This window comes from Ailuropoda melanoleuca, chromosome 17 (genome assembly GCF_002007445.2).
Source record: "Ailuropoda melanoleuca isolate Jingjing chromosome 17, ASM200744v2, whole genome shotgun sequence".
In the NCBI taxonomy this organism is placed as follows: Eukaryota; Metazoa; Chordata; class Mammalia; order Carnivora; family Ursidae; genus Ailuropoda; species Ailuropoda melanoleuca.
In genome coordinates, this window is record NC_048234.1 from 41,495,009 (window position 1) to 41,520,386 (window position 25,378).

At 39.5% G+C, this 25,378-nt stretch overlaps 1 protein-coding gene across 8 annotated transcripts in view; it reads right to left on the reverse strand.

The window, feature by feature from the left end:
* Positions 1 to 25,378, reverse strand: part of SLC35D2 (solute carrier family 35 member D2) — a 48,992-nt gene that overhangs the window by 7,837 nt on the left and 15,777 nt on the right. For 6 of the 8 annotated variants that reach the window (XR_004621680.1, XM_034646926.1, XM_019809415.2 and 3 more), the window contains exons 4-9: positions 24,254 to 24,321; positions 17,605 to 17,676; positions 16,617 to 16,685; positions 11,716 to 11,818; positions 10,327 to 10,419; positions 4,195 to 4,262 (exon numbers count right to left, since the gene is read on the reverse strand). Coding sequence is in view for 7 of the 8 variants with exons in the window: in XM_034646926.1 (XP_034502817.1) it covers positions 4,195 to 4,262; positions 10,327 to 10,419; positions 11,716 to 11,818; positions 16,617 to 16,685; positions 17,605 to 17,676; positions 24,254 to 24,321 (473 nt within the window). In the remaining variant the exon portion in view is untranslated. The remainder of the gene's footprint in view (positions 1 to 4,194; positions 4,263 to 10,326; positions 10,420 to 11,715; positions 11,819 to 16,616; positions 16,686 to 17,604; positions 17,677 to 24,253; positions 24,322 to 25,378) is intronic. The other 2 variants (XM_019809416.2, XM_019809417.2) reach the window with 1 other exon arrangement.

A 25,378-nucleotide genomic window follows, 5' to 3' on the forward strand; every position in this document is an offset into this window, starting at 1 on the left:
ACAGATTAGAATTACCACCTCCAAGACCTGAGGGCTGGTGCCAGCTGCTATATGAATGAACCAGAACCCATAATTTTTCAGCAAGATTAAAAATACCTGCAGAGCTAGGTTTTTATTTTATTTTTTATAAAGGTTTATTTATTTTACAGAGACAAAGAGTGTACAAGTGGAGGGAGGGGCTGAGGGAGAGAATCCTCAGGCACCTCATGCTGAGCACCGAGCCCTGCAGGGACTGGTCTCACAACCCTGAGATCATGACCTGAGCAGAAACCAAGAGCCGACACTTAACTGACTGAGCTACCCAGGTGCCCCAGAGCTAGCTTTTTAAAATCTAGTTTGTCAACTTAAATTTCAGTCTACTGAAATTTTACTTTTGCCTGCATTAAATTATCTTAGCTCCCACAATCCAGTTTACCTTCCTGACATAATTAACCTCCATCATACACTTTATTTACAGACTCCTGATTACAAATAGCATTTCTGAAAGCTGAGCCCACCCTAACTCAAAAGAAAATTAAAAGTCTGCCCTCTTCACCATTCCATTCACTTAACATACATTTTTAAAGTGTTATAATTTTGTAATTATATATCCAACATGGGACAGGGGTTTGGTGGTTAGAAAAACACAAGTTTGAAATGCAAACTTGAAAGAGTGAAAGTAAGTAAGAAGCTAAGCAACAGAGTCCTCTGGAATCAAGGGTTGGGATGCGTATGTGCGAAACCTGAGTCATTCCTTGAGCAGGGACTGAAGAAAAGGGATAGACGAGCCCCACACCGGTTGTTCTGACAACTGAGAATGTGCTCAGAGCTTACAATAGCTTCTCTTACTATGAAAAAACAAATGACCCAACCCTTTGAGGAGAAACTTCAAGAAAGGATTCTGAAAAATCCCCCATGCCAAAACTGAAGCTTCCTTCCAGAGCAGATTCAGGATAAAATTTGACCATTGAAGGTAAAGTACAGTTGACCCCTGAACAGCACAGGAGCTAAGAGTGCCGACCCCCTGCCCAGTCAAAAATCCAGGGATAACTTCTGACCTACCAAAAACTTAACTGCTAATAGCCTACCATAGACCAGAAGACTTACTGATAACATAAACAGCTAATTAACTACTATTTTGTATAGTATATACATTATATACCATATTCCAATAATAAAGTAAGCTAGAGAAAAGGAAATGTTATTGAGAAAATCATAAGAGAAAATGCACTTACAGAACTGTCTGTATTTAAAAAAAAAAATCCACACATAAATGGACCCACACAGTTCAAACATGTGTTGTTCAAAGGTCAACTATATAGGTAACAGAAGAAAAACTATTGAAGCCATGGACTATTGGTAGAACCACTTCTGTCTGGGGTGAAAAGAGGTCAGCCCAAAAACACGCTGACCTCCAGACATAGAAATATTAACAATAAAAAGCGTACTTAACATTACTGGGCATTTGCTGTGTGTCCAGCAGGTGCTAAGCGCCCATCACTATTAGCTCATTCAACTGATACAACCGCATCCTATGAATCAGATACTTTATCTCATTGTTAAAGACCCCAGTTTAAAAATAAGGAAATTGAGGCTCAGAGTGCTTAGTTAACTCATCCAAGGACCCAGAGCTAATAAGTGGCAAAGCCAGGATTCAAACCCAGGCCATCTGATTCCAGAATTCAGACATTTAGCTGTTGGAATGGTGCCATGATTTTATGTTCTCAAAAGACCCACTTGAAAAACAGACCTACCTAAGTTTCATCTTTAAATTTGGGTGAAGTCTGAAATCTTAAAGATTTCATCATTTTTTACTGATTTATTTATAATTGCAATGCCTTTATCGCATTTTCATTTGCAAAGGGACTACTGATGACGTAATATTTTAAGAACTTTTACCAAGAGTATTTGTTTCCTAAGAAGCACATTATTAAGTGGAGAGAAAAAAAGTATGAAGTTATATACAGATAGGGCCAAGCCTCTGATAGGCAAGACCCAGAGAGTGCAGGCTCCCATCTAGGCACTGCCCACCATATCATCACTGAGGACAGAGACTTCACAAGGTTCAGTTCTTGATCTCCTTCAAGGAATGATTAAGCAGTATACTGCAAGTAAAACTAACAAGCAAACAAAAATAGAAACAGTACCTCAATGACTCACAAACACAGCTGAGATTTTTTTTCAAAGTCAAATGTGAGACAACAACTGAGAAAACTACAAATATTTCACTTAACTTATGCTTCTGACAATGGCTGCCTAAAGTGCCCCAAGGGACCCTCCCCTTGCAGAGTCACCGGGGAAGGACACAGTACTTGAGAGACTGTTGGTCTTGAGGCACAAGAGGTCACCCAAACTCTCCTCCTTTAAAAAAGGAGGCCCTGGATACAGAGTGATCAAGAATTAGGACCAGGCAGCAGTCAGAGCAGCAGACAGTTGGGACAGAATACAGTGCCTCAGGGCTGAGACCTTAGCAGAACAGCACTGTCTAGAAACTGAGCCTTGCGCCAAGCTCCAGGTTGGGGAGGGACACTGTAGTCCACTGAGCCTAGACCCTCGAAAATGCCTGTTATAGTCCACTTCGGGGGCAATACCTGGCTATGAGCAGAAGCAAAAACAATTTGTCCCTACAGGGAAGTTTCTCAAAGTTGCAATTTGAGAATTGACAATCAGCCCACAACACTTAGATTAAGCAACATGTTCACAACCACAAGTCACAACCACACACAGTTTTGACAGTCGCAAACCACATACACATTAAGATTCTTAAATACTGCAAATATTGAAATCATTAGATATAGAATACAGAATAGCTATGTGCATAACATTTAAAGAAATGAAAGTTACTACAAGCACAGAGATCACTAATGAGAGAATACTAGGAATGAACAGTTAAGTTTGAAAAAAAAATGTGAATTTTTTACAAATAAAATATAAAATTGTTAAAATCAAAAAGTCCTGGGATGCCTGGGTAGCTCAGTCAGTTAAGGATCTGACTCTTGATTTCAGCTCAGGTCATGATTTCAGGGTAGTGAGATTGAGCCTCGCATCAGGCTCCATGCTAAGCATGAAGCCTGCTTAAGATTCTCTCTCTCCCTCTTCCTCTGTGCCCCCCCACCACTCATGCACTCTCTCTCTAAAAACAAAAAACAAAAAGTCCATCAACAGGTTAAACATCAAATCAGACACAGCTGAAGAGAGAATTAGTGAGATGGAGGATGTACATAAATGTTTTTATTATATGTGACTAATCACTGCAATTAAAATCAAGTTTGGGAATTTTTCAGTGTTGATCAAAGAGATTGTGAGTTGCTCTTAGCTCATCTAAACATAATTTAAATTATAGTATTGGTAGGGGAAAAAATGAGGAAATTCATCTTTCTTCACAGAAAAAGTCTTTTGAGAAGTAATGCCCTGAGATAGTCATTCAAAGCACCTTTCCACATGAGACAAGACACAGGTGTTTGTACATGCAGGGAGCCCAGCTAAGGGATGATACTCCAAAGATTTCAAACAGTGTTTACCTCCGGAGAGGAAAACTGCAGGGCTGGAGGGCAGGGAAGAGGGGTGGGGAGCTTATGTTCCCTGTGCATTCTGTTGCAACTCTTGGATGATTTACCAGTTGCATGTATTATCCATTCATGAAAAGGAATTTTCAAGCTTTTAGAAGATTTAAAAAAAAAAAGACACATGCTGCATGACTTCTCAACAGGCAGACAGACGTAAGGAAATTTTTAAGAACAAAAGCCTAAAACTGTTGGACAATACAATGGCTGGACATCTCGCCTCAGTAATTTCCCTGAATATAGCAGGTACAGCACTAGAGTAAACGGTTCTCATTTCCACGTATTTATGTGAGGTGGAAGATATTGAAAAACATGGGACATTATGCCCAACGCAACAAACAGGACTGAATTTGACACATCAGCTGATATTATTCAAACTAACTTTCAGAAATCAATAGGCAACATCATATTTTGGAGTAGAATGTGACATCGGCATGACTTTCAAAAATAATAGTGTTTCATGCTTGCTCCTGGTCTTTCAGGCTGTGTTCCCAGGGATCCTGGGTCCCACCCCACTCCTCTGCTGCACGACTACTTTCCAGAGAAAGCTGGAGAAGCATGGACAAAGGGGTTTTGACAGAGCCGACAGAATGTATATTTTGATTTGATTTATCAAGACATATAGATCAAGCTTCTACTTATGGTTTCTTACCCCAAAAAACAGGAAAGAAGAAACTGTATGATAAATAGAACATTCTTCCATTCACTGAATTCAGTAGCCTATTATGAAAAAGAAAGAAAACTAATGGTTAGACTAATACTGTCGATTAAACCTATGGCTTTTACCAAATTGTGCGTTTTAGTATAGGAAACACTTTCCTAAACAGAAAATACAACTTAAAAAAATCCTAGGCAATACCAGTTTGTGATGTTGGGCATATTACTTTTACTCCCTGAAAGTCAGATTCGTTTTACAAAACAGGGATCTTTTTTTAAACTTCCTTAAAAGGTCAACAAGAGAATTTAATGAAATTGTTTAGAGCCTGGCAGGTGGCAAGTATACAACACAGCTATTGTTGCTGTGACTATCTCTCTACTAATCCATAGTCACAAAATCATGGTTGGGTTTACTTTGTATAAATAATCTGAGAAGAAAGCTTATTATAAAATTAATAATGTTGGCAAGCTCAGAAAACTAAGTCCGTGAACTATTTTCAAGATTTTACAAATGCTTGGTGTGCCTCAGTGGCTCAGCTGGTTACAGCTTCTGACTCTTGGTTTGGGCTCAGGTTATGATCTCAAGGTCATGGGATCAAGCCTGACGTCAGGTTCTGGGCTCAGCACAGAGTCTGCCTGAGATTCTCTCCCTTCCCCTCTCCTACTTCCCGTGCTTGCTCAAACGCTCTCACTCTCTCTAAAATAAATAAATAAAATCTTTAAAAAAAAAAGAATTTATAAATGCCTAGTAAGTATTGTGAACAAATAAACTATTATTTGCTATTTACAAAGCAAGCAAGTAATCAGGGTGGAGGAGCTGGGACAGAGAAGTTTACAAGACAGTTTCAACTCTCCAAGACCTTAGTCTTAGTCTTAGTCTCTTAGCTGAGAAAATGAAATTAACCCTCTTGAAATGACAGGTAACAATAAAAAGGAACCTTTCATTTGTGATTTGTCCTTTGCCTGCATCTAAAAATGATTTTAAGGTGACTCAAGACTATATATTAAGTATGTACTGAATAACATGATTAAATATAAGTTCTAGTCACTTTCTCCTAGACAAAACATTGTCAGCCAAGTTTTAGTAACTTTATAGATTTAAAACTATTTAAATTTTTGTCCAGTTTATAATCCAAACATTTTAGGCCAATTAGAATGGAATTCTCCTCCAATTAATCCATCCTTGCCGTACTTGTCATTGTTTCATTAGTGAGACTTCGCCCACCTCTCCTATCAAAGAGACACATTTTAAATGTTGATCATTGCTGAACCTGCTTGATGGGTCCATGGGGTTTGTTATACTACTTGCTCTCCGCTCTCCTTCTGTATAGGTTTGAAAGTTTCCATCATAAATTTTTTTTCTTTAAATGCTTACTTGTGAAAGAAAAATAATGAATATGAATCTGTCTTGCTGGCAAGCCCAATCAAGGGAGAAGAAAATATCCAAGGCAGTCAAAGAACAAAACCACACAAAAAACATAGAAAACACTCTATATCGAAAATTAAAATAAAGTGGCAATAAGAGAAAACAATATGCTTCAAACTTCAAACCAAGGGTAGAAAAATAATTATTGATTCAACAAGCTGCAAGTATTTCTGCAAACAGTAAATAAAAATTATATATTCCTGATACCATATAAACCATTGAAGGCTATATAATTTTCATAAAAATATTTGGATTCTTTGCCACTTTAAATTTTAATAGAGTTTAGTTTTATTTTGTTCCTTTAATAACGATGAGGCTGTGCTGGTGACAATTTAAAAAATAATGTAGTATGACATTTATTTTAAAACAGAGGGGGCACCTGGGTGGCTCAGTCAGTTAAGCATCTGACTTTGGCTCTGGTCATGACCCGGGGGGGGGGGGGGGGGGGGGGGGGGGGGGGGGGGGGGGGGGGGGGGGGGCTAGGATTCAGCAGGGAGTCTGCTTCTCCCTCCCCCTCTGCTCCTCCCCCTGCTGGTGCTCTCTCTCTGTGTCTTGCTCTCTCTCTCTCCCAAGTAAATAAATAAAATATTTTTTAATAAACAGAAATTAATTAAAGATGAATAACAATAAAGTACTGTTTCCTTTAGACTTGCTATTGTTATAAAAGTATGGTAGAATGTGAATCTTTTTTATTTTGCATTTATGTGGTTTTTTTAATCAGAAAAATAAATCCTATTATTTATCCCTATTCATCAACTGCAATAAACCATGTACTCTGAACCTATTGCAGCAATTCGAATGACTAAGAAAGGCCACCCAATCAATATTTTCCCCGGGGCCTGAACTGTTGACAAGAGCAGCTGGCATTGCTGACTCTGCAATCAGCGAAAGAATCAAGGTGCTGTTACCAGATTTGTTGACTGTAAGTCCAAGGTCCAGGAGCGAACTCTAGTGCAGTGAGTCATACACATGAGTCTTACCACAACCTCTGATCCTCTCAGTCAACCAGAAAAATGACTCATCAAAGTACTTCTATTAATAAGTTAACATTTCACCCTAATTCATCAATCAACTTTCGGTGCAATCATACCAAACTGTAAATAACATGCAATTTTATAGACTAACAGACCTAATTACATAAGTTCCCTTATTGTATTTGGTTCACAATCTAAAATGGATTCAACCATAGTTAAAAGTAACCAATCTGAAGAAGGTTGGGATGGTTCAATGGAACAGAGCAGAACAATCTTACTGGTGAAAACTATCATCATTTTTTCTACAGCATTTTAAAAATGACTGATTACAGACAGTGTCCCAATCTTTCGGCATCACTAATCATACAATACTTTTTTTTTATTATGTTATTCACCATACAGTACATCCCTGGTTTCTGATGCAAAGTTCGATGATTCATTAGTTGCGTATAACACCCAGTGCACCATGCAATACGTGCCCTCCTTACTACCCATCACCAGTCTATCCCATTCCCCCACCCCCCTCCCCTCTGAAGCCCTCAGCATACAATATTTTTAAATTAAAATAGAGTCAAAGTTTTAATTTCATGACTTTGTATTTTGTCATTTTTATAGAAGGCCTTTCTTACAGTTATAAATGTATTCTATTTTTTCTTTCTTTTTTTTTTTTTTTAAGATTTTATGTATTTATTTGACACAGAGACAGCCAGCGAGAGAGGGAACATAAGCAGGGGGAGTGGGAGAGGAAGAAGCAGGCTCCAAGCGGAGGAGCCCGATGCAGGGCTCGATCCCACAACACTGGGATCACGCCCTGAGCCGAAGGCAGACGCCCAACGACTGAGCCACCCAGGTGCTCCCATTCTATTTTTTTCTAAATAATAATTTTCATATAGATTTTTAAATAAATCTATATATTTAGCTCTGATCCATCTGGAATTACAGTGAATAGTAACCACAAATGGGGCTCTCAGGTGCCTACAGGAACTTCTGTTTGAAATCTAAGGAGCCTGGTCAAACAGAAGAGGCTACACAGGGTAAACATTGCAATAGTTCAGCACCCAAAGCCAGAATAGGAGCATAATTTTCTCCTAGAACACCACCATTTAATAATTTAAAGTATATGTCCGGCCTCTTGTACTTTCTAAGATATAAGTGCTAGGTTATGGTTTTTCATGCATGAAGGAAAGAAACAAGCACTTTTCATGTACAATAAAGTAACTGGGATTACAGTGGCGGCTGTGTTCCCGAGTCAGACTGCCTGGATGGATCACCTGCCATCGCTGGAAGTTATTTAAACACTGTGCTCTAGATTCCTTGTCTCAAACATCATAACAGCACCTTCTCCTCAGAGGGCTGCCGTGGGAAGCAGCAAAATAGTTCAGGTACAATGCTTTGAACAAAGTCTGACAGAATAAGTTCTCAACAAATATTAGCTATTATTTTTATTATTAACTGAGAAAGTATAACAATTCTGCGATGCTGGGGCGCCTGGGTGGCACAGCGGTTAAGCGTCTGCCTTTGGCTCAGGACGTGATCCCGGCGTTATGGGATCGAGCCCCACATCAGGCTCCTCCGCTATGAGCCTGCTTCTTCNTCTCCCACTCCCCCTGCTTGTGTTCCCTCTCTCGCTGGCTGTCTCTATCTCTGTCAAATAAATAAATAAAATCTTTAAAAAAAAAATAATTCTGCAATGCTAAGCATTACAAGCAGGTGAAACTTTTTTAAAGACATTTATGTATTTGATGGGGGGAGGGACAGAGGGAGAGAACCTTGAAGCAGACTCCCCACTGAGTGCAGAGCCCATTGTGGGGCCCCACCCCACAACCCATGAGAATCATGACCTGAGCCATAACCAAGAGTCAGACGCTCCCACAAGCCACCCAGGCGCCCCACCCAGGCGCCCCACCCAGGCACTCCACAAGCAGGTGAAACTTCTGAGAGCACACGTTACAAGTTTATAAAGCAATGGTTTGGATGTGGGAAACACACATTCCTATTGAAACAATGTTAGCAATTATTAACATGATACATGTAGTGGATTCAACTCATAACGTACCTAAAATTCAGTTTCTGGTCACTATGCCATTCATTACATTGCTGCTAAGCTCTTCTGCTGTCCCCTCTTTTGGAAAGGAATTGTACAAATGAGAAAGTATAGCTTTAAGAAAGAATGAGAGGCCCTGACATCCACCCTAAGAGCCCACAAGAGCCTGCAGCCTTCTCAAAGTATTCAAACCCCTAAAAGGCTACCAATGGGATCCGCTCGCCCTGTGTGCACCACAGAAGCATGCTGATGAGTAAGGACGGCAGTACCGTCACACGGTGGGTGAACGGCCACTGCGCAGGGCCCCTCCGAACCCCACCCCGGGTCCGGCAACAAGAATTCATGTCTAGGACTTGGTTCTGTGGGCAGAGGCCAGGCTGGACCATAATTTTTGCCCAGCAAATTTTCTCACATGAATTTAAGCATCTCCTCTAAGATATAGGCAAAATTCCTAGAAGCGGTATGACTAGCAACTTTCTGAAAAAGTAGAGCTTGGCAGGGCTAGAACCCTTCAAGGCAGCCCCTGTGGATATAACAGGATGAACCTTCACCCTTCCTGAGGGACTGGACTTCGCTCCTCCTCTGTTCCTACTAACTGACCATTTTATTTGTCTGTCAGGTGTGTGCAGCAAACAGGTAAGCAGGGCAAATACCAAATGAACAACACATTCTCAAAATTCAATTGTACATCCCAGAGTATTCAGATGCAAAATGCCATGATGTCTGGAATTTGCTTTAAAATATTCCAGGAGGGGGTGCCGGGGTGGCTCAGTCAGTTAAGCGTCTGCCTTCGGCTCAGGTCGTGATCCCAGGGTCCTGGGATGGAGCCCCACGTTGACCTCCCTGCTCAGCAGGGAGTCTGTTTCTCTCTTTCCCTCTCCATCTGTGTGTGATGGCACTCTCTCTCTAGCTCTCACTCTCTCTCAAATAAATAAATAAAATCTTTAAAAAAAAATATTCCAGGGGCACCTGGGTGGCTCAGTTGTTAAGCGTCTGCCTTCAGCTCAGGGCGTGATCCTGGCATTCTGGGATCGAGCCCCACATCAGGCTCCTCCGCTGGGAGCCTGCTTCCTCCTCTCCCACTCCCCCTGCTTGTGTTCCCTCTCTCGCTGGCTGTCTCTCTCTCTGTCAAGTAAATAAATAAAATCTTAAAAAAAAAAAAAATTCCAGGAGGAAAAAAAAATGAAAGCAGATGGAACTAGATGGAATAAGAATGGCAAAATGCCAAAAAATGTTGACATGGGGTTGTGAGTATGTGAGATTCATTAAATTATTCTCTCTACTTTGCATATGTTTCAAAATGTCCATTATAAAAGCAGTAGAGAAATAAATCCATTTTAAAACTATCAAAATCCCCTTCTAAGTTAGTTTTTCCAGGATCCCCACATCAGCAAATAAGAATATTAAGACTCAAACTCAGATTTTTACTGTCATTGTTTTCAAAAATCTTCTAGTCTAGGGTTCTTGTGACTACTTCCTGCCTCTTCCCATGTGTCTAAAGATAAACGCCAAAGAAAGGATCGTGCCAAAGGTGCTGCTGGGGATATCACAGATCTCACTTTCAGGCACTCTCCTGCTCATCCGAGCTACCGGTCTGCTTTTCGCTGCAGTGAGAACCAGAAGTTAACTACTAAGACTTTAAGAGACTGCGAGGTAGGAACGGAATGAATGTCATCAGCTCACCTGTTGAAGGTCTCCGGTAGACACACTAATGACAAGAGTCGGTATAATCATGAAGCAGGCATTGTAGAAAAGCACTCCATATTTCCCCAACTCCTACAAAAACAAAGAAAACCATTTTAGAAATACGAAGCATCAGATTTCCTGGAGACATTTATCTATGTATTTATGCAGAGTTAAAAATCCCTTCAACTCTGTATTGGAATATTTTCAGCAAATTCTTTTTTTTTTTTTTTAGCAAATTCCTAATGTAAAAGGCTTCACTTCAAGTACATCGTGATAGCAAAATAAACGTTTGTTTTACACAAAAATGGCAGATAAAATGGATGAACACGGAGGGCCTCCAAAGTCCCACCCATCTCTAACATTCCAACTGGGGTTTGTTTTTTGTTTTAAAGTATTGTATTCAGAATGGGAAATCTGGAACAAAATAAAGAACATTTAAAATGTTAATATAAAGAGAACTCCTTAAAAACACCTGCTCTTTCTGCCAGGGAGCAGCAGCGTTAAGACACCAGGTATCTCGTTTTCTAATCTTGCATAAATCCACTTTTCATTACGGTGGTTACACACTTCTCCATCACTTTTCATAAAGGGTGACATATTTTGACCCTCAAAAGGAAACAAACCTGTTTTTGTAAAACTGCCACTAGTCAAAAACAAAGGGCCAGGCAGAAAAAACAGCTCCTAGAAATAAGTCTGTCCGTCAGAGCAAACTCCCTCACTCAACACAACGCACTGGGAACAAAGCAACATATGCCTGGCCCATCCTCCGGAGCTTCCAGAACAGCTGGGGCGGGAGGCAAGCGTGAGGGGCCTTGACAGGGGGCAGCCCCACGCAGGACTCGCTCGTCCGCCCACTGGTCTTTCGGGGACTGCTCAGTCACTGAACTGGAGGGGCACTCATTGCTGGCCAGCACCTTCTACGTGAGCCATTCCGCAGATAAATAACCTGAGATTTGGAGGAGTGAAGGGTCCCGGTCACAATGACCAGGAAGCAGCAAGCTTCCGTCTGTAACCCAGGCCTTCAGACTCTCAAACTGGGGTTGCTTCAGAACAGCCCTGACTTCGCCTTGGTCACTGACGAGGAGGGCAAAAAACCTTCTTTTAATTTTAATTTGCCTTTCAAAATAATTTCTTCTTTATATATTCTGACTTTGCATCTAAAATAATGGTATCTTTTCCCTCCCCGTCTTATTTTCACCCAAAACTTTGCAAGGTCAGGGGTAAAGAGAACCCATACAGACAAGATAACTGAAAAGAAATTCGTGATTTATAAAGCACACCATGTAAATTAAATTACATGCCAACTTTACAGATTCATTTTTTTTTCATGAAGTTTCAGGGGCCAGATGACAAAGCTTAAAAACCATAGGAGTGAAGATCTGGTACCTTTGGGTCCATTTTCTGTTTGGTATAAACTCCATTTGCTGCTGTGAAGATATCGTTCAGGAATACAAAAATATAGCCTTCCAAGTTAAAGGCAAGGTCAGAACTGGGAGGGAGAACACAAAAGAGGAGGATGATTACTCAGAAACTCACACAACTTGGCCTTCAAAGCCTGCCTGTTGTATCTTCCCCTAATCAAATCCACTTGTGATGCTGGTAACTAACTACCTTTATCTCCTCTGGCATATTTCCCCCTCTGTGGTTAATTCCTCGGCTCTGCCTCTAGACAAAACAAAACCAGGCCATCGGGTGGCTTCCGTTTAATCATGAATGGCTTAAAACCAGAGGGACATTAAGCATCTTCCTTGAACTGCAAAGCCCTTTCTTTTGCTAACGATCGCCTGGCCTGATAATTGGGGAGCCCTTCTTTTCTAAGGGGAGTGATTTGTCCAACCCACCCAGTGGCTTTGCTTTTTGTAATGAACAGGGCCATCTCCAGGCTATAGCCCTGTGGGGACAGCTGGAGAGTTACTGGGGCAAGAGGGGTCGAATGAGGAACTGACACCTCCATCTGGTGCCCAGCCGGTCATATCATCCACCGGCACACCCACCCCCCCAACCACCAGTCCATTGAAAAAGCAAGGCAGGGACCCATTCCTTCTCTGTAACTCCTCGAAGTCTCCTTTTTACCCCATTCTTTTGAACCATCTCTCTTCAATTTCCATTTTATACACATAATATTAGTATAAAAATGTTCAGGGAGACACGACGCAGGGAGGAGAGAGAACAGCCGAGCCCAAATGTGACCCATGTACCACACTTGACCTTACAGGCAGTACCAGACCCATGCCATAATTCATAAATACATATCATCAAAGGGGTTTCCTCTACACTCTTAGGTTCAGTGACTGGAGCCTGCAAAATTGACTGACAGTAGGTTAACAAGAGAAAAGGAATACAATTTTTATTAAATATTTTACATGTAGAGGAGTTCACAAAAAATAAATGAATCTCAAGTGGTTAGACTCTGGGGCTTATATAGCATTTTAAAAAAAGAAGAGGTTTGGATTCTAAGGAGCAAACAAATTATGGAAAAAAGACTAGGAAATTTATGGGGGAAACTAATGGAAGAGAAGGGTCATTGTAGTAAGGTATATTTATGCAGCCTCATCTTGGTACTGATTCTCCATCCCCAGTGATAAGAACTGCTTTCCGGGGCACCTGGTTGGCACAGTGGTTGGGCGTCTGCCTTCGGCTCAGGGCGTGATCCCGGCATTATGGGATCGAGCCCCACATCAGGCTCCTCCGCTATGAGCCTGCTTCTTCCTCTTCCACTCCCCCTGCTTGTGTTCCCTCTCTCGCTGGCTGTCTCTATCTCTGTCAAATAAATATAAAATCTTTAAAAAAAAAAAAACTGCTTTCCTATTCCTGGTGTGGGGGTTGGGGGAGGGGTGTAGGGGGACCACCCTTACAAAGGGAAATTTATGTTCTGCTTTTAGGCAGGAAAATGGAAGACAGAGAACTCTTCCTACATCTGTTGATTCTCAATTAACTGCCCTCAGCTCAAAATAATGTTACGCCAAAGTGGCATATTTTGGAGGGACACATCCTAAAAACATAAAATTTTTAGAGACTATTTCTAACCAAAGAGAAGGAAATAAAGAGGCAAAAATTCCAACAAAATCTGAACACAAATTAAACCAGATTTACTCAAGGCTTCTGCTGGTATTATTAACTACAAATATATTTATGAGAATGCAAATTAATTTTGGATCATCATAAATCAGAATTCTCTGGTTCAATCACAAAAAAACAGACTCTCTCAAAATAAGGGTCTTCCAAATCTCATGCCTACCCACGTTCCATGTTAAGAGTCTGCTGTTCCATAAAATGGCAAAGAGTTGAATGGATAAAAAAGCCACGATTCTAGGGGAGTGGAAAGGAGTTGCTCACTTCCTCGGAGTGCCTGAGGGAAATTCCCGGGGCTTTCAGGTCTCCTGCTCCCAGGGCTACAAGTCCCCAGTGCCACTTGTCACGCCACTGGTAAAACTCAGAAGTTTGAAAAGAATTTGCTTGCTTTGAGACATGACAGTAGATTCATGGTTAACCCTTGTCGTTGTCATTTAGGGCTGTTTACAGACATAAGAGCTCAACTTTTTCCGGCTGTGTGACTTGTTTGGCAAGTAAAATATAAGAGGAGGTAACACATGGCCATTCCAGGCGAACGTTTGAAAAGCCAACCACAATTCCCCACATGCCTCTTCCCTCCTGCATGAGAAAGGAAGTCCCTTTTGAGGCAGGGGTTCCACCAGCCTCGGTCTCTGAGCAGCCACAATGAGCAGAGCACCCCCATGGCATTAGCTAATGTTTGAGTATGCGGCGTGAGCACAATACACTGGGTGTGTAAATGTGGGAGCTGTTTGTCACAGCAGCATGAACTGGCCCATCTGACTGAGTCAGCTCTATAGTTATTTGCATTTGGCTGAGAAGATCTGAATAAGAGGACAGAAGGTGGGGTCGTGGCTGGCCTGCAGCAAAGAGGGGTGCTTGTCACCCACCTAGATACTATCCATTCTCTGGGTGCTGAGGAAGGGAAAAGTCGAGAAGTGCTATTTCAAGCCAGCTCTTGGGGGAAAGTTAGATGCTCTGAAAACACGATGTACCCTTTCAGCTCATTAGAATATCATACGTGGTAACTACGAGCTGAATTTCTACTCACTGGGTCTGGAAACGCGCCTCCCTAGACGCGGCGCCTGAAGTGCCATTCCTCGCCAAAGCCTTACAGACATCTTTATAAACCATTTTTCGCAAAAGTGTACAACTGGCTCAAAGTCAGTAGTTTCCAAACTGAGCTCTAAGAAACTCAGAAAAGAGGGGCGGCCCGGGGGACACCCCAAAGCACTGTGGGAGGAGGGCACTTTCACAGAGCACCTCCCTCTTTCAGCTACTTGGCTCCTATGACTTTCTTGGAACAAAGTCTTCATGACTACAACAGGCTCTAAGGTCTGCTGCTTCGTGTCCGCACCAGCTCAAACCAGAGGCCAGCTCACAACGGGGCTCAACTCAGCCACGGCCAGGGCCACGAAGGAGGACATTACAGGTGAAAATGTAAATAACAGACCATGGTCTAGGCAAGCAATGAACATATTTATAATTCTAAAAAATAGATGGTTAATATCTGTCACCATCTGGCATGCTATATTTTCTAATCTGTTTCTTTTGCTTATTGTCTGTCTCCACCAACTAGAATGGAAACTCTGTGAAAGCAAGGATTCTTGTCTGTTTTGTTAACTGCTGGATTCCCCCACACCTAGAACGACACCTGGCAGTAAACACTCAACATGTTTTTGGTGAACTTGGCCATGTACTAGTGTAAACCCCAGTTTATTGCTATCCCATTTAATTCACACAAAGACCTTATTAGGTGGGTCTATTCTAATCTCCATTTTATAGTTGAAATAACTGGGGTGCCAGGAAGTTAAATAGCTTGTCCGGTTATACAGCTAGTAAGTGAGGAGACTAGAAGATAATATCCATATCCTTATTTATTTTGCAGTTAGTGATCCAGAACTCTTCTTTCTTTTTTTTTTTTTAAGATTTTATTTATTTATTTGAGAGAGAGAGAGAGAACAGGGGGAAGGAGAGGAATAAGCAGACTCCGTGCTGAGCATGGACCAGACGCAGGGCTTGATCTAAGGACCCTGAGATCATGACTTGAGCCGAAATCAAGAGTTGGGTGCTTAACTGACTGAGCCACCCACGAGCCCCCAGAACTATTATTTCTAAATCAGTTAAGGAAACTAGTTTAACTGAAATCCATCCAATCTTTGCATTCTTCCCTTCATTCAGGTAGGTTTTTCTTTTCTATTACACTCTTTACTTTACAGATGAGTAAAACTGAGGCACAGAGAGGCTGAGAAACAGCTGACAATGGCCTGGCTAAGTTCCGGACCCACAGAATATAACTGCACACATGCTTTAACCACTAGGCCATAAAAGCCAGGAGTGTGAGTGTCTGCTTTCAGCTGCAAACTTGGGAGTCCACATTCCTGGCCTTGCATGTTAATGAATAAGACGCCATAGCTGACCCTGAACACAGGTGTGAACTGCACGGGTCCATTTATCTGTGGATTTCTTTCAATAAATATAGTACAGGTAGTGTAAATGTATTTTCTCTTCCTTATGATCTTCTTAACACTTCCCTAGCTTGCTCTATTTTAGGAATACAGTATATAATACATATAGCATACAAAATACGCGTTAATCAACTATTTATTTATGTTATCAGTGAGGCTTCCAGTCAACAACAGGCTATTAGTAGTGAAGTTTTTAGGGAGTCGAAAGTTTTACTCAGATTTTCTGTCATGTGGGGGCAGGGGAGGGGGGTGTTGGTGCCCTTAATCCCCGTGTTGTTAAAGGGTCAACTTAGTCATGCACTGGTATTGGCTCATGTCCTAAACATACAAATACATTTAATGAGAGTACGCCACCCTTGGAAACAGACTGCTAAGGCATCACAGGTGATAAAACAAATCAGCATACAAGGGCTTTATAGAGCTGTTATTCTTGACCAAATGCCCAAGAACTTTTCAAGTAAATTTTTTGTATTGAAGACAAACATTCAGTAATAATAGCAAATAATTTACTCCTTTTTATGATGAAAAACAGTATTCATATCTTCTAACATTCCCTGTATATGTTCTCAGCAATGTTCTGGCCAAGTTGGAACCCAGTCTGACTTTCACAGGAACACATGGGGAACCCACCAACATCAACAGACTCGTCTCTTGGCTGCTAGATTCAACTGCAGCCAGATGGGAAATGGAAAATGAGGGCGGGGCGGTGCTGGGCCTATTGTCAAAGGCACAAAGAAGTTATTGAGCAGAAACAGTCCAAAGTCTTACCCAGCTGCTATGAAAGCACCAAGTATGATGGTAAAAACACTGACAATGATGTTCAAGGAATACTGTTTCCTGTAATAGATAAAAGGATGAACGGATGGATGGATGGATGGATGGAGAAGGAAGGAGAAGGAGAGGAAAAAACACGGATTATAATTCTTAAACTGAAAATAGACATTGGTCACAGTTTTATAGCTAAAATCTGGTGGACATGGCTTTACACAGAGAAAGCACTGTAAGTCTCTGTAAGTGGATTAATAAATTAGACCAAATGTATTTCTTAAGCAGCTGTCTAATCTAATCATAAATGTATTTCGCTGTTCTCATTGGAAAGATGCTGTGACAAAATGCAGAAGAGCCCCTGCTGGCAGTTCTAGTTGGTCTTACATCAAGCATCCAAAGATTAGGATAAAATTCAACAGTAGGACTTAGAACACTGGGCCATCATCCAAATTTCACTGCTAAATAATCTTCCCAGCAAAACTAAGAATCAGCATTTTTGATATCAGCTTGAGTATCTTTATGAGAGATTTTTAAACCAACACTATAAAAAATTAATGTATTCCTATGTTACATCATAATCACTATATCAGAATGGATTTCTGTGATTTCCTGCATTCCTATCCTGTATATATATATATGGACAATTTTTCCTCTGTATTCCAAAATCAGTGTATATTCCATCTAGTGCAGGAAACATATTTACATCTGTTTTGAGGTCATCGCATTTTTTAAATTATTTTCTACCATAAACACGTATTGTTAGCCTAATATAAAATTACAAGTAAAAAAATCACTCATCATGTTCTTAAGGAATCATGGAAACAGGAGATGCTTTTAAGTGAATAAACCATGAAACCCTAAGATATTGCTACTAGCAATTCAAATCAACCATTTGGAAAAATAACTAGACGTTGAGAATTTGCTATGCAAAAATAATGTGGGGTGAGGGCAAAGGACATGAGAGAGAGAGAGGAAAAACAAAAATCACCCAAGTATGATGGTTTCCAGGAGTAAAGTGAGTGGAATGGTAAATTTCCTGAGCACGGTGAACATCGGCAAGCTGTTGGGAAAAGATTCAAGTATAATAACATCAGATGCCAAGTATTTTTTTTAACATGTTTTACATTTTTAATTAAGCCCACTGACTTTCCAAATTAAACATAAGAAATTAACCTTAATTCTCACCGATACCATTAGCATCACATTAAATAATAAAAAGAAATGGAGATTTAATAGTTTCATGCCACTTTCACTTATCAGCAATTTTTTTCACTTATTAACAATTTTTAAAAATCATGCTATCCAACTACTGCAAAGATTGTGCTAAAACGACAAAGACTGTGTTCAAAGACTGTATGCAATGTAAACCAACACACCCTTTGGCGAATCAAGTTGGAACTATGTATCAAAGTCATTAAGTTGTGCTAACCCTGGACCTAATTATTTCTTGTTGGGACACTTAACCTAAGGTAATAATACAAAAGAAAGGAAAAAACCATGTGCACAAATGTGTTCACTGCAACAGTGTCTTTGGGCAAAACATCAGAAACAACTTAAAAGTCACACAAGACAATGTTAAAATAAATCTACTTGAGGAAACGTGTTAACTCTATAATATAAAACTTCACGCTACTATTGGAAAATGAATATTAAATAAACAAGGAGGGCACACACTACGTAGAGTCTACAACTGAAACAACATACAGTCCACATAGGAGGAAAGACTGAAATCGATATTTAAAATGGTATGTTAGAGGCGTCTGGGTGGCTGCCTTCGGGTCAGGTCGTGATCCAGGGTCCGGGGATTGAGTCCTGCATCAGGTTCCCTGCTCAGTGGGGAGCCTGCTTCTCCCTCTCCCTCTGCCTCTGTGCTTTCCCTCTCTCTCTCTCAAATAAATAAGTAAAATATTTTTAAAAATTAAATCAAATTAAATTAAATAGTATGTTAGAGGATAAAATTATGGGTTATTCCCCCCCCCCTTATGTAATGAAGCTATATTCACTGCCTTTTAAAAATATTTAAGAACCTTTCGCTTGCTGTCAAAACCCAGAGATTCCAAGAGGCAGTTCAATGCACAACAAAAAACTGCCTGGGCTGCAACAGCCCACTTTCATCTGCTTCCAGATGTGACCCTGAGAAGATGGTGACCTAGAGAAGGAAAGTCAGAACCAGAGCCAGGAGGGCAGTGGCCAGCACCTCCTAACCAGACCTGAGAAGAGGTTTCATGTGATCATGAAAATGACACCACAACCAGAGAACAGGTACAGAAAGAATTTTCAGGAACTGTATATCCACAACTTCAAGATGTCTTATGAGACTGGTTAGAACTGCCTTTTTCAAAACTAGCCAAAAGTCAGTTAATTCCAAAAAGCATTTTTACATGATGTCTTTTAAAAGCAAGTAAGGTATATTTAATGATGAAAAACAATGTTTCCCCCCTAAGATCAGTAGTAAGACCATAATGTTTGCTCTCAACACTACATTGATTCAATAAGTACTTGAGATTCTAGAAGGGGCAATTAAGCTGGAGGGGGGAAAAAAGCATACTGTTTAGAAAGGAAGAAATAAAGTTATCTCTATTTGCAGATGACATATATAGAAAATCCTAAGGAATCCACTACAGAGTTAACTGGGTTAATGGTTTAGCAAGAGTGCAGGGAAAAAAAAAACTGAATATATAAAAATCAATTATACTTCTATACACTAGCAATGAGCAATCCAAAAAGGAAATTAAAACAATTCTGTTAATGATCACATGAAAAAGAACAAAATTCTTTGGAATAAATTTAAGAAAAGAAGTGTAAGCCTTATGCACTAAAAACTACAAAATATTGTTAGAATATTAAAGAAGTGTAAATGGAAAGATACTCCTTGTTTCTGGATCAATAGGCTTAATATTATTAAAATGGAAATATTCCCCCAAATACATTTATAGATTCAACAGAATCCCTATCAAAATCTGTTCATTTTCCCCCCAGAAGTTGACAAGCTGATTCTAAAATTAATATGATAATGCAAGGAAACCAGAAAGCCAGAACAATCTTGAAAAAGAACAAAATTGGTGAACCCAATTTCAAAACTTACTACAAGCTACAGTAATCAGTACTGGCTAGTTATTGATTATGGACAGATTAATCAAAGGAATAGGATTAAGAAGCAAGAAATAAATCCATACAATTATGGTCAATTCATTTTCAAGAAGTGTGCCAAGACAATACAATGAAGAAAGAAAAATCTTTTCAACAAATGGTCCTGAAACAACTGAATATCCATTTACATGCAAAAAAATGAATACGGACCCCTTCCTCACACCACATACAAGAATTGATCTCATAACATATCAAAGACCTAAGTCTTTGTAGGAGATTTCCAGTAGGAGCTAAAATTACTAAATTCTTAGAAGAAAACAGAGGGGTAAATCTTCATGAACTTGGATTAGGCAAAGTCTTCTTAGATACAATACCAAAAGCACAAGCAGCAGAGCATGGGACTCTTGATCTGGGGGTTGTGAGTTTGAGTCCCACACTGGAAGTAGAGTTTACTTAAAAAAAATAAAAAAAGGAATAAAATTCTGATACATGCTACAACATGGAGGAACCTTGAAAACATTCTGCTAATTGAAATAAGCCATAGTTTAAAAGGACAAAGATCGTATGATTTTACTAGTGTGAAATATCTACGGTAGGCAAATTCATAGAGACAGAATGTAAAATCGAGGTTACCAGTGGCTGGGAGCATGGGAAAATGGGGAGTTATTATTTAATGGGTACAGAGCTTCAGTTTAGGATAAATAAAAAGTTCTAGAAATAGTGGAGATGGTTGCTCAACACTGTAATGCCAATGAACTGTATACTTAAAAATGGTTAAAATGGTAAATTTTATGTTATGTATATTTTACCTTGTTAAATTTTTAAAAACTTAAAACTTTTGTGTTTCAAAGTATACCATTAAGAGATTAAGAAGGCAACCCACAAAATAGAAAAATTTGCAATCCATATATATAATAAGGCATCTATATAAGAATATATAAAGAAGACTTAATACTTAAAAAGATGAATAACCCTATTAAAAATAGGCAGAGAATTTGAATAGATATTTCTCTAAATAAATATATATGTGTGTGTGTAAAATATATATATATATATATAGCCAATAAACACATGAAAAGATGCCCAACATCATTAGTCATCAGAGAAATGTAATCAAAACCAAAGAAGATACTACTTTACAACTATTGGAACAGCCATAATCCAAAAAATAGACAATAACAAATTTGGCAAGAATGTAGACAGGTTGTAGCCTTCTTACATTGCTGGTGGGCCTGAAAATTGGTGTAGCCACTTTGGAAAACAGTCTGACAATTCTTCAAAATGTTAAACAAAGAACTGCCATAAGACCAGCAAGCCTCCTAGGCATAGATCCAATCAATGGTAATCCCATTCTTCCAAAACCATGAAGTCATCTTTGTCTCCTTTCTTTATCTCACACCCCACATGTTAATCCTCAGGAAATTGTATTGGTTGGTCCTTCACAATATATACAGCACCCAGATTGTGGCCTCAACGTAACCTTTAACATTAAAAATAACCAGGCGATCCTTGGAGAAATGGCAGGAAACATCCCAGATAAGCCTGAGACATCATGTGCCAGACAGCAAGAAAGTAATGAGACTACTGGGGCCCTAGAACATAAAAGCCACCTCAAAGGGGCTCCCATTGGCCTGAGATGGGATAATGTGAACATCAAGAGAATTATTTATATAATGACTTGAAACATCAACTAAATGAAATAGATCAACTGAACAGACTAGAGTGCCCAGAAATAAGCCTACACAAATATAGCCAACTCATCTCTGACAAAGGAGCAAACATAGTTCAATGGAGAATGGATGATCTTTTCAACAAATGATGCTCAAACAACTGGACATCTACATGCAAAAAACGGAATCTAGACAGACCCTCCACCTTTCACAAATAAACTCAGACCATGTGCTTAAATGTAAAAGGCAAACTATCAAATTCCTGGAAGACAGCATAGAAGAAAATCTACGTGATTTTGGTTTCACCAATGAGTTGTTTTTTTTTTTTTCAAGATTTTATTTTTTTAAGTAATCCCTACACCCAATGTGGGGCTCAAACTTATAGCCCCAAGATCAAGATTTGCACGCTCTACTGACTGAGCCAGTGAGAAACCCCTTGGCAATGAGCTTTTATCTCTCTCTCTCTCTCTCTCTCTCTCTCTATATATATATATATATATTTTTTTTTTTTTAAGAGGGAGATGGGGAGAGGGAGGGGGAGAAAGAGAATCCCAAGCAGACACCCTGCTGAGCATGGAGCCTGATGCAGGGCTTAATCTAACAACCCTGAGATCATGACCTGAGCCAAAATCAAGAGTAGGACACTGAACTGAGTGGGCCACCCAGGCGCCCCTTCACAATGAGTTTTTAAAAACAACACCGAATATGGAAATTGATATGGAACTTCATTAAACTTTAAAACTTCTGCTCTGAAAGACAATATTAAGAGAATAAAAAGACAAACTACAGACTGAGAGAAAATATTTGCAAAACACATAACTGACAAAAGATTTCTAGCAAATAAATGAAAATTCCTGAGTTTATAATGACAGCAAAAAAAACAAAAATAAACAAAAACTCACCGGTCACCACTGAAGGTGACAGGACACTAACTTATTATTCTGAACATGTATAAATAAATTTCACATCCTGCCTTTCCTTTGTGACATGGTAAAAGTTTGTATTTATTAAAGTTTAGACAACACATGAAGATGGGGTGATAGTTAGAAAATCACCATATTGCAACTTGTAATGAAATAATGTATCTAGAAAATTATCATCAATGAATGCTTAAACTATCAGGTGAAAGACTGATAGGGTACTTTCTAATGAAGGGACCAGATTGATCCCTTAAAATTATTAAAAGGGGAACTGATCAATTTAATATCATTATAAGTAGGCCACTTGAAGAAATTTTTATGGGTGTTGGATATTGTGGTGATGGATTTCAGAGATGTAAACATAGGTCAAATTTTATCATATTGTGCATTTTAATTATGTGTACTTTACTTTATGCCAATTATACCTCAAAAAGCTATTTTTTAAAAAGTAGGCTAAAACGTTATGTGTCCCATGATGTAGCGGGAAGCACCCAACATATCAATAAACTGATCTTGCCTGAAAAACTGAACCTGAAGATGATCAAACCAGTAGAACCAACTACCAGTTGACGGAAAATACGAGGCACAGAGGGACGCATTACATGACACCACGTATAAACAATCCTTCTTCCTCCTCTGTCTCATTTTCTGGCTCCTTCTCTCTTCCAGAAAGCCCCATGGCACCCAAGAAGTGCCCCTCGTCCCTCTTCTAGATGCATGTAGAAAGTGTTTAAGAACACTTGTAATAAAGGTATTTCTAACATTGCTACTTGCATACTACTTGAGAATAGTGCTGTATCGGCGAATGGAAGTTATTACACCCACTCTGCAGTGCATGCAGAGGATTTTAAAACACCTGTAATGACGATGTTTCCAAAATCACTTTAAAAAAACAAAAAGCAGCAGCAGCTCTCATCTAGGAAGCAGAGGCCTCCAGAGCCCTCCAGTGTGAGGGGCAGGCAGCTGTCAATGTTGGGTGAAGCCATCCCCCACAGCTGCAGGTGCACACACTCAGAGACAGACCCACAGGATACATGGTAACACAGGGAGAGCACCTACCACAGGACACTTTAATACAAATTTGAGACAAATAAGGAAAACTGATGGTCCTGATCCCAGAAAGAAACAAAAAAACAACTAACATGTATAACTACAACCAATATTTCACATTTTGTTTTCCACAACCACAACCTGTCCTTTCCAAACAAGAGGAAAGATGACAGGTCTGATTTCAGTTGTCTGTTTTATAATACCTTCTCCTTCTGGTCCAACTCCTACCTGCCCCGTCACTAACAGGGTTTTCCTCAATCTCTGTCACCCTTTGCACGAACTTCATTTTCTCATTATTGACACCTGCATGCATGTGTGTTATTTAGGCTACACATCTCGCATCCAAGTTTTCTGATGGAGAGACTTGGTCTTTCTATACGTCCATTTCCATTTTTTATAGTGACTTTTAACAAAAGAAGTTAATCAAAGGACTCTAAAATACATGCAAATGCAAATTTCAGAAGTATATAACACACGTAAAAATAACATCTGTAACTTATTTTTCTCTGTACCAAACCAGACCTACAGTAAATCTGACAGAATGTTCCTGCTTTTACAAAACCATGATAAAACCAGTTACACAGAACCATTCATATAGATGAATTGGATATTGGATAAGCAATATAAATAAATCCTCCTGGATAAATCAGACGTTCTCTGTCTCCATGCCCACAGATCTCACATTCTATGTTCAGATTTGAATATAAAGGGAAAAAAATCAGCTTTTTAACTTCCCTAAAAACATCAGCAAATTAAACTCAAAACTCCACTTAGTTTTCTTAAGTTAGTAAATATTAGTGTCTTCTGTACGTAGCCCGTGCAGTATATTCAAAATCAAATTTGGTCTTTGTACCACTAAAAACAAATAAGTCAACAACCTCCCATCAACCATTCTCCTGCACTCTACCTTAATTTACCAGTGCTTGATAATCCACTTATGTGGTTTCCAACGTAGAGGAGAGGCAGAGGAAACAGCTTCCATGGAAAAAAGAAAGAATATTTGATTAGAACTCCAATAACGATTTTCCTTCACATATATAAATGGTGACACTTCCTGTCAGTAAGCAAATCATTTGAGTCTGTTTCCCTGTAACAACTGTGAATATTCCACAATCTAAAACACATCATGAGTTTCTCCATGTGACCAAAATAGTTAGGAAGGCAGTGATATCTATAGCCATGGCGGGGTGGGGCAGAGCTGTATTGCTAACAGAAATGTTGACCTTACCAACATCAGCAGACTATCTCCCTAAAGGGAGGCTCTGAACAAGCACCTCTCTTAAGTGGAGACCCCAGGCTGAGTTGGTGAGTGGAGGATGCATACTTATAGTTTATGTATAAGGTTCAGAAGGCCCCTTGAGAAGGTGTACAAACTTGTTATCTATGCATTATGCACTTTTCTGGATGACAGCAAAGGTTCATATCTCACTGGAATGTCACAAGGTTGGTGATCCTTTCAAGAAGTTGTGTCTAGCAGCCACATTACTTTGGAGTTAACTTTATTTGTTTTTGAGGCCTAGAATGATTTCATATCTACCAAGGTTAAACAATGTACCAGTTGTACTTGAATTAGGTTTACTGAGCCCTGAGCTCCTGAATTATTCTCTGATTGTCAAGAGAAATATTGTTCAAAACATACTGAAGAAACACACAAAATGTAAGACCTAGTCTTCCATAAATGAGAGAAATATATATCCTTTCATAAGGTCACACAATAACTGAGAACTTTTTGACTAATATAATAATCCATAGCTAATCAAGGTGAGTCCAGCATTTCTTTTTCCACTAAAAAGACATTAAGCATGTAACTCAGATAAGATATTCTTTGAAGGATTTTGAAATAGTAAATGTCATCTATCCCCAAAAAAAGTTTTAAAATGTTATTATCAGGAGATTTGCTGAAGAAAGAAGATACAAAGAAGAGAGGACCTCAGATCCAGGACCTTCCCCTTCATTCACAATATTCTGGCTGACAGCCCACAACTGGCTCAACAATAACCCTGCTGGGATATTGCAACTTTAGAAGCTCTTA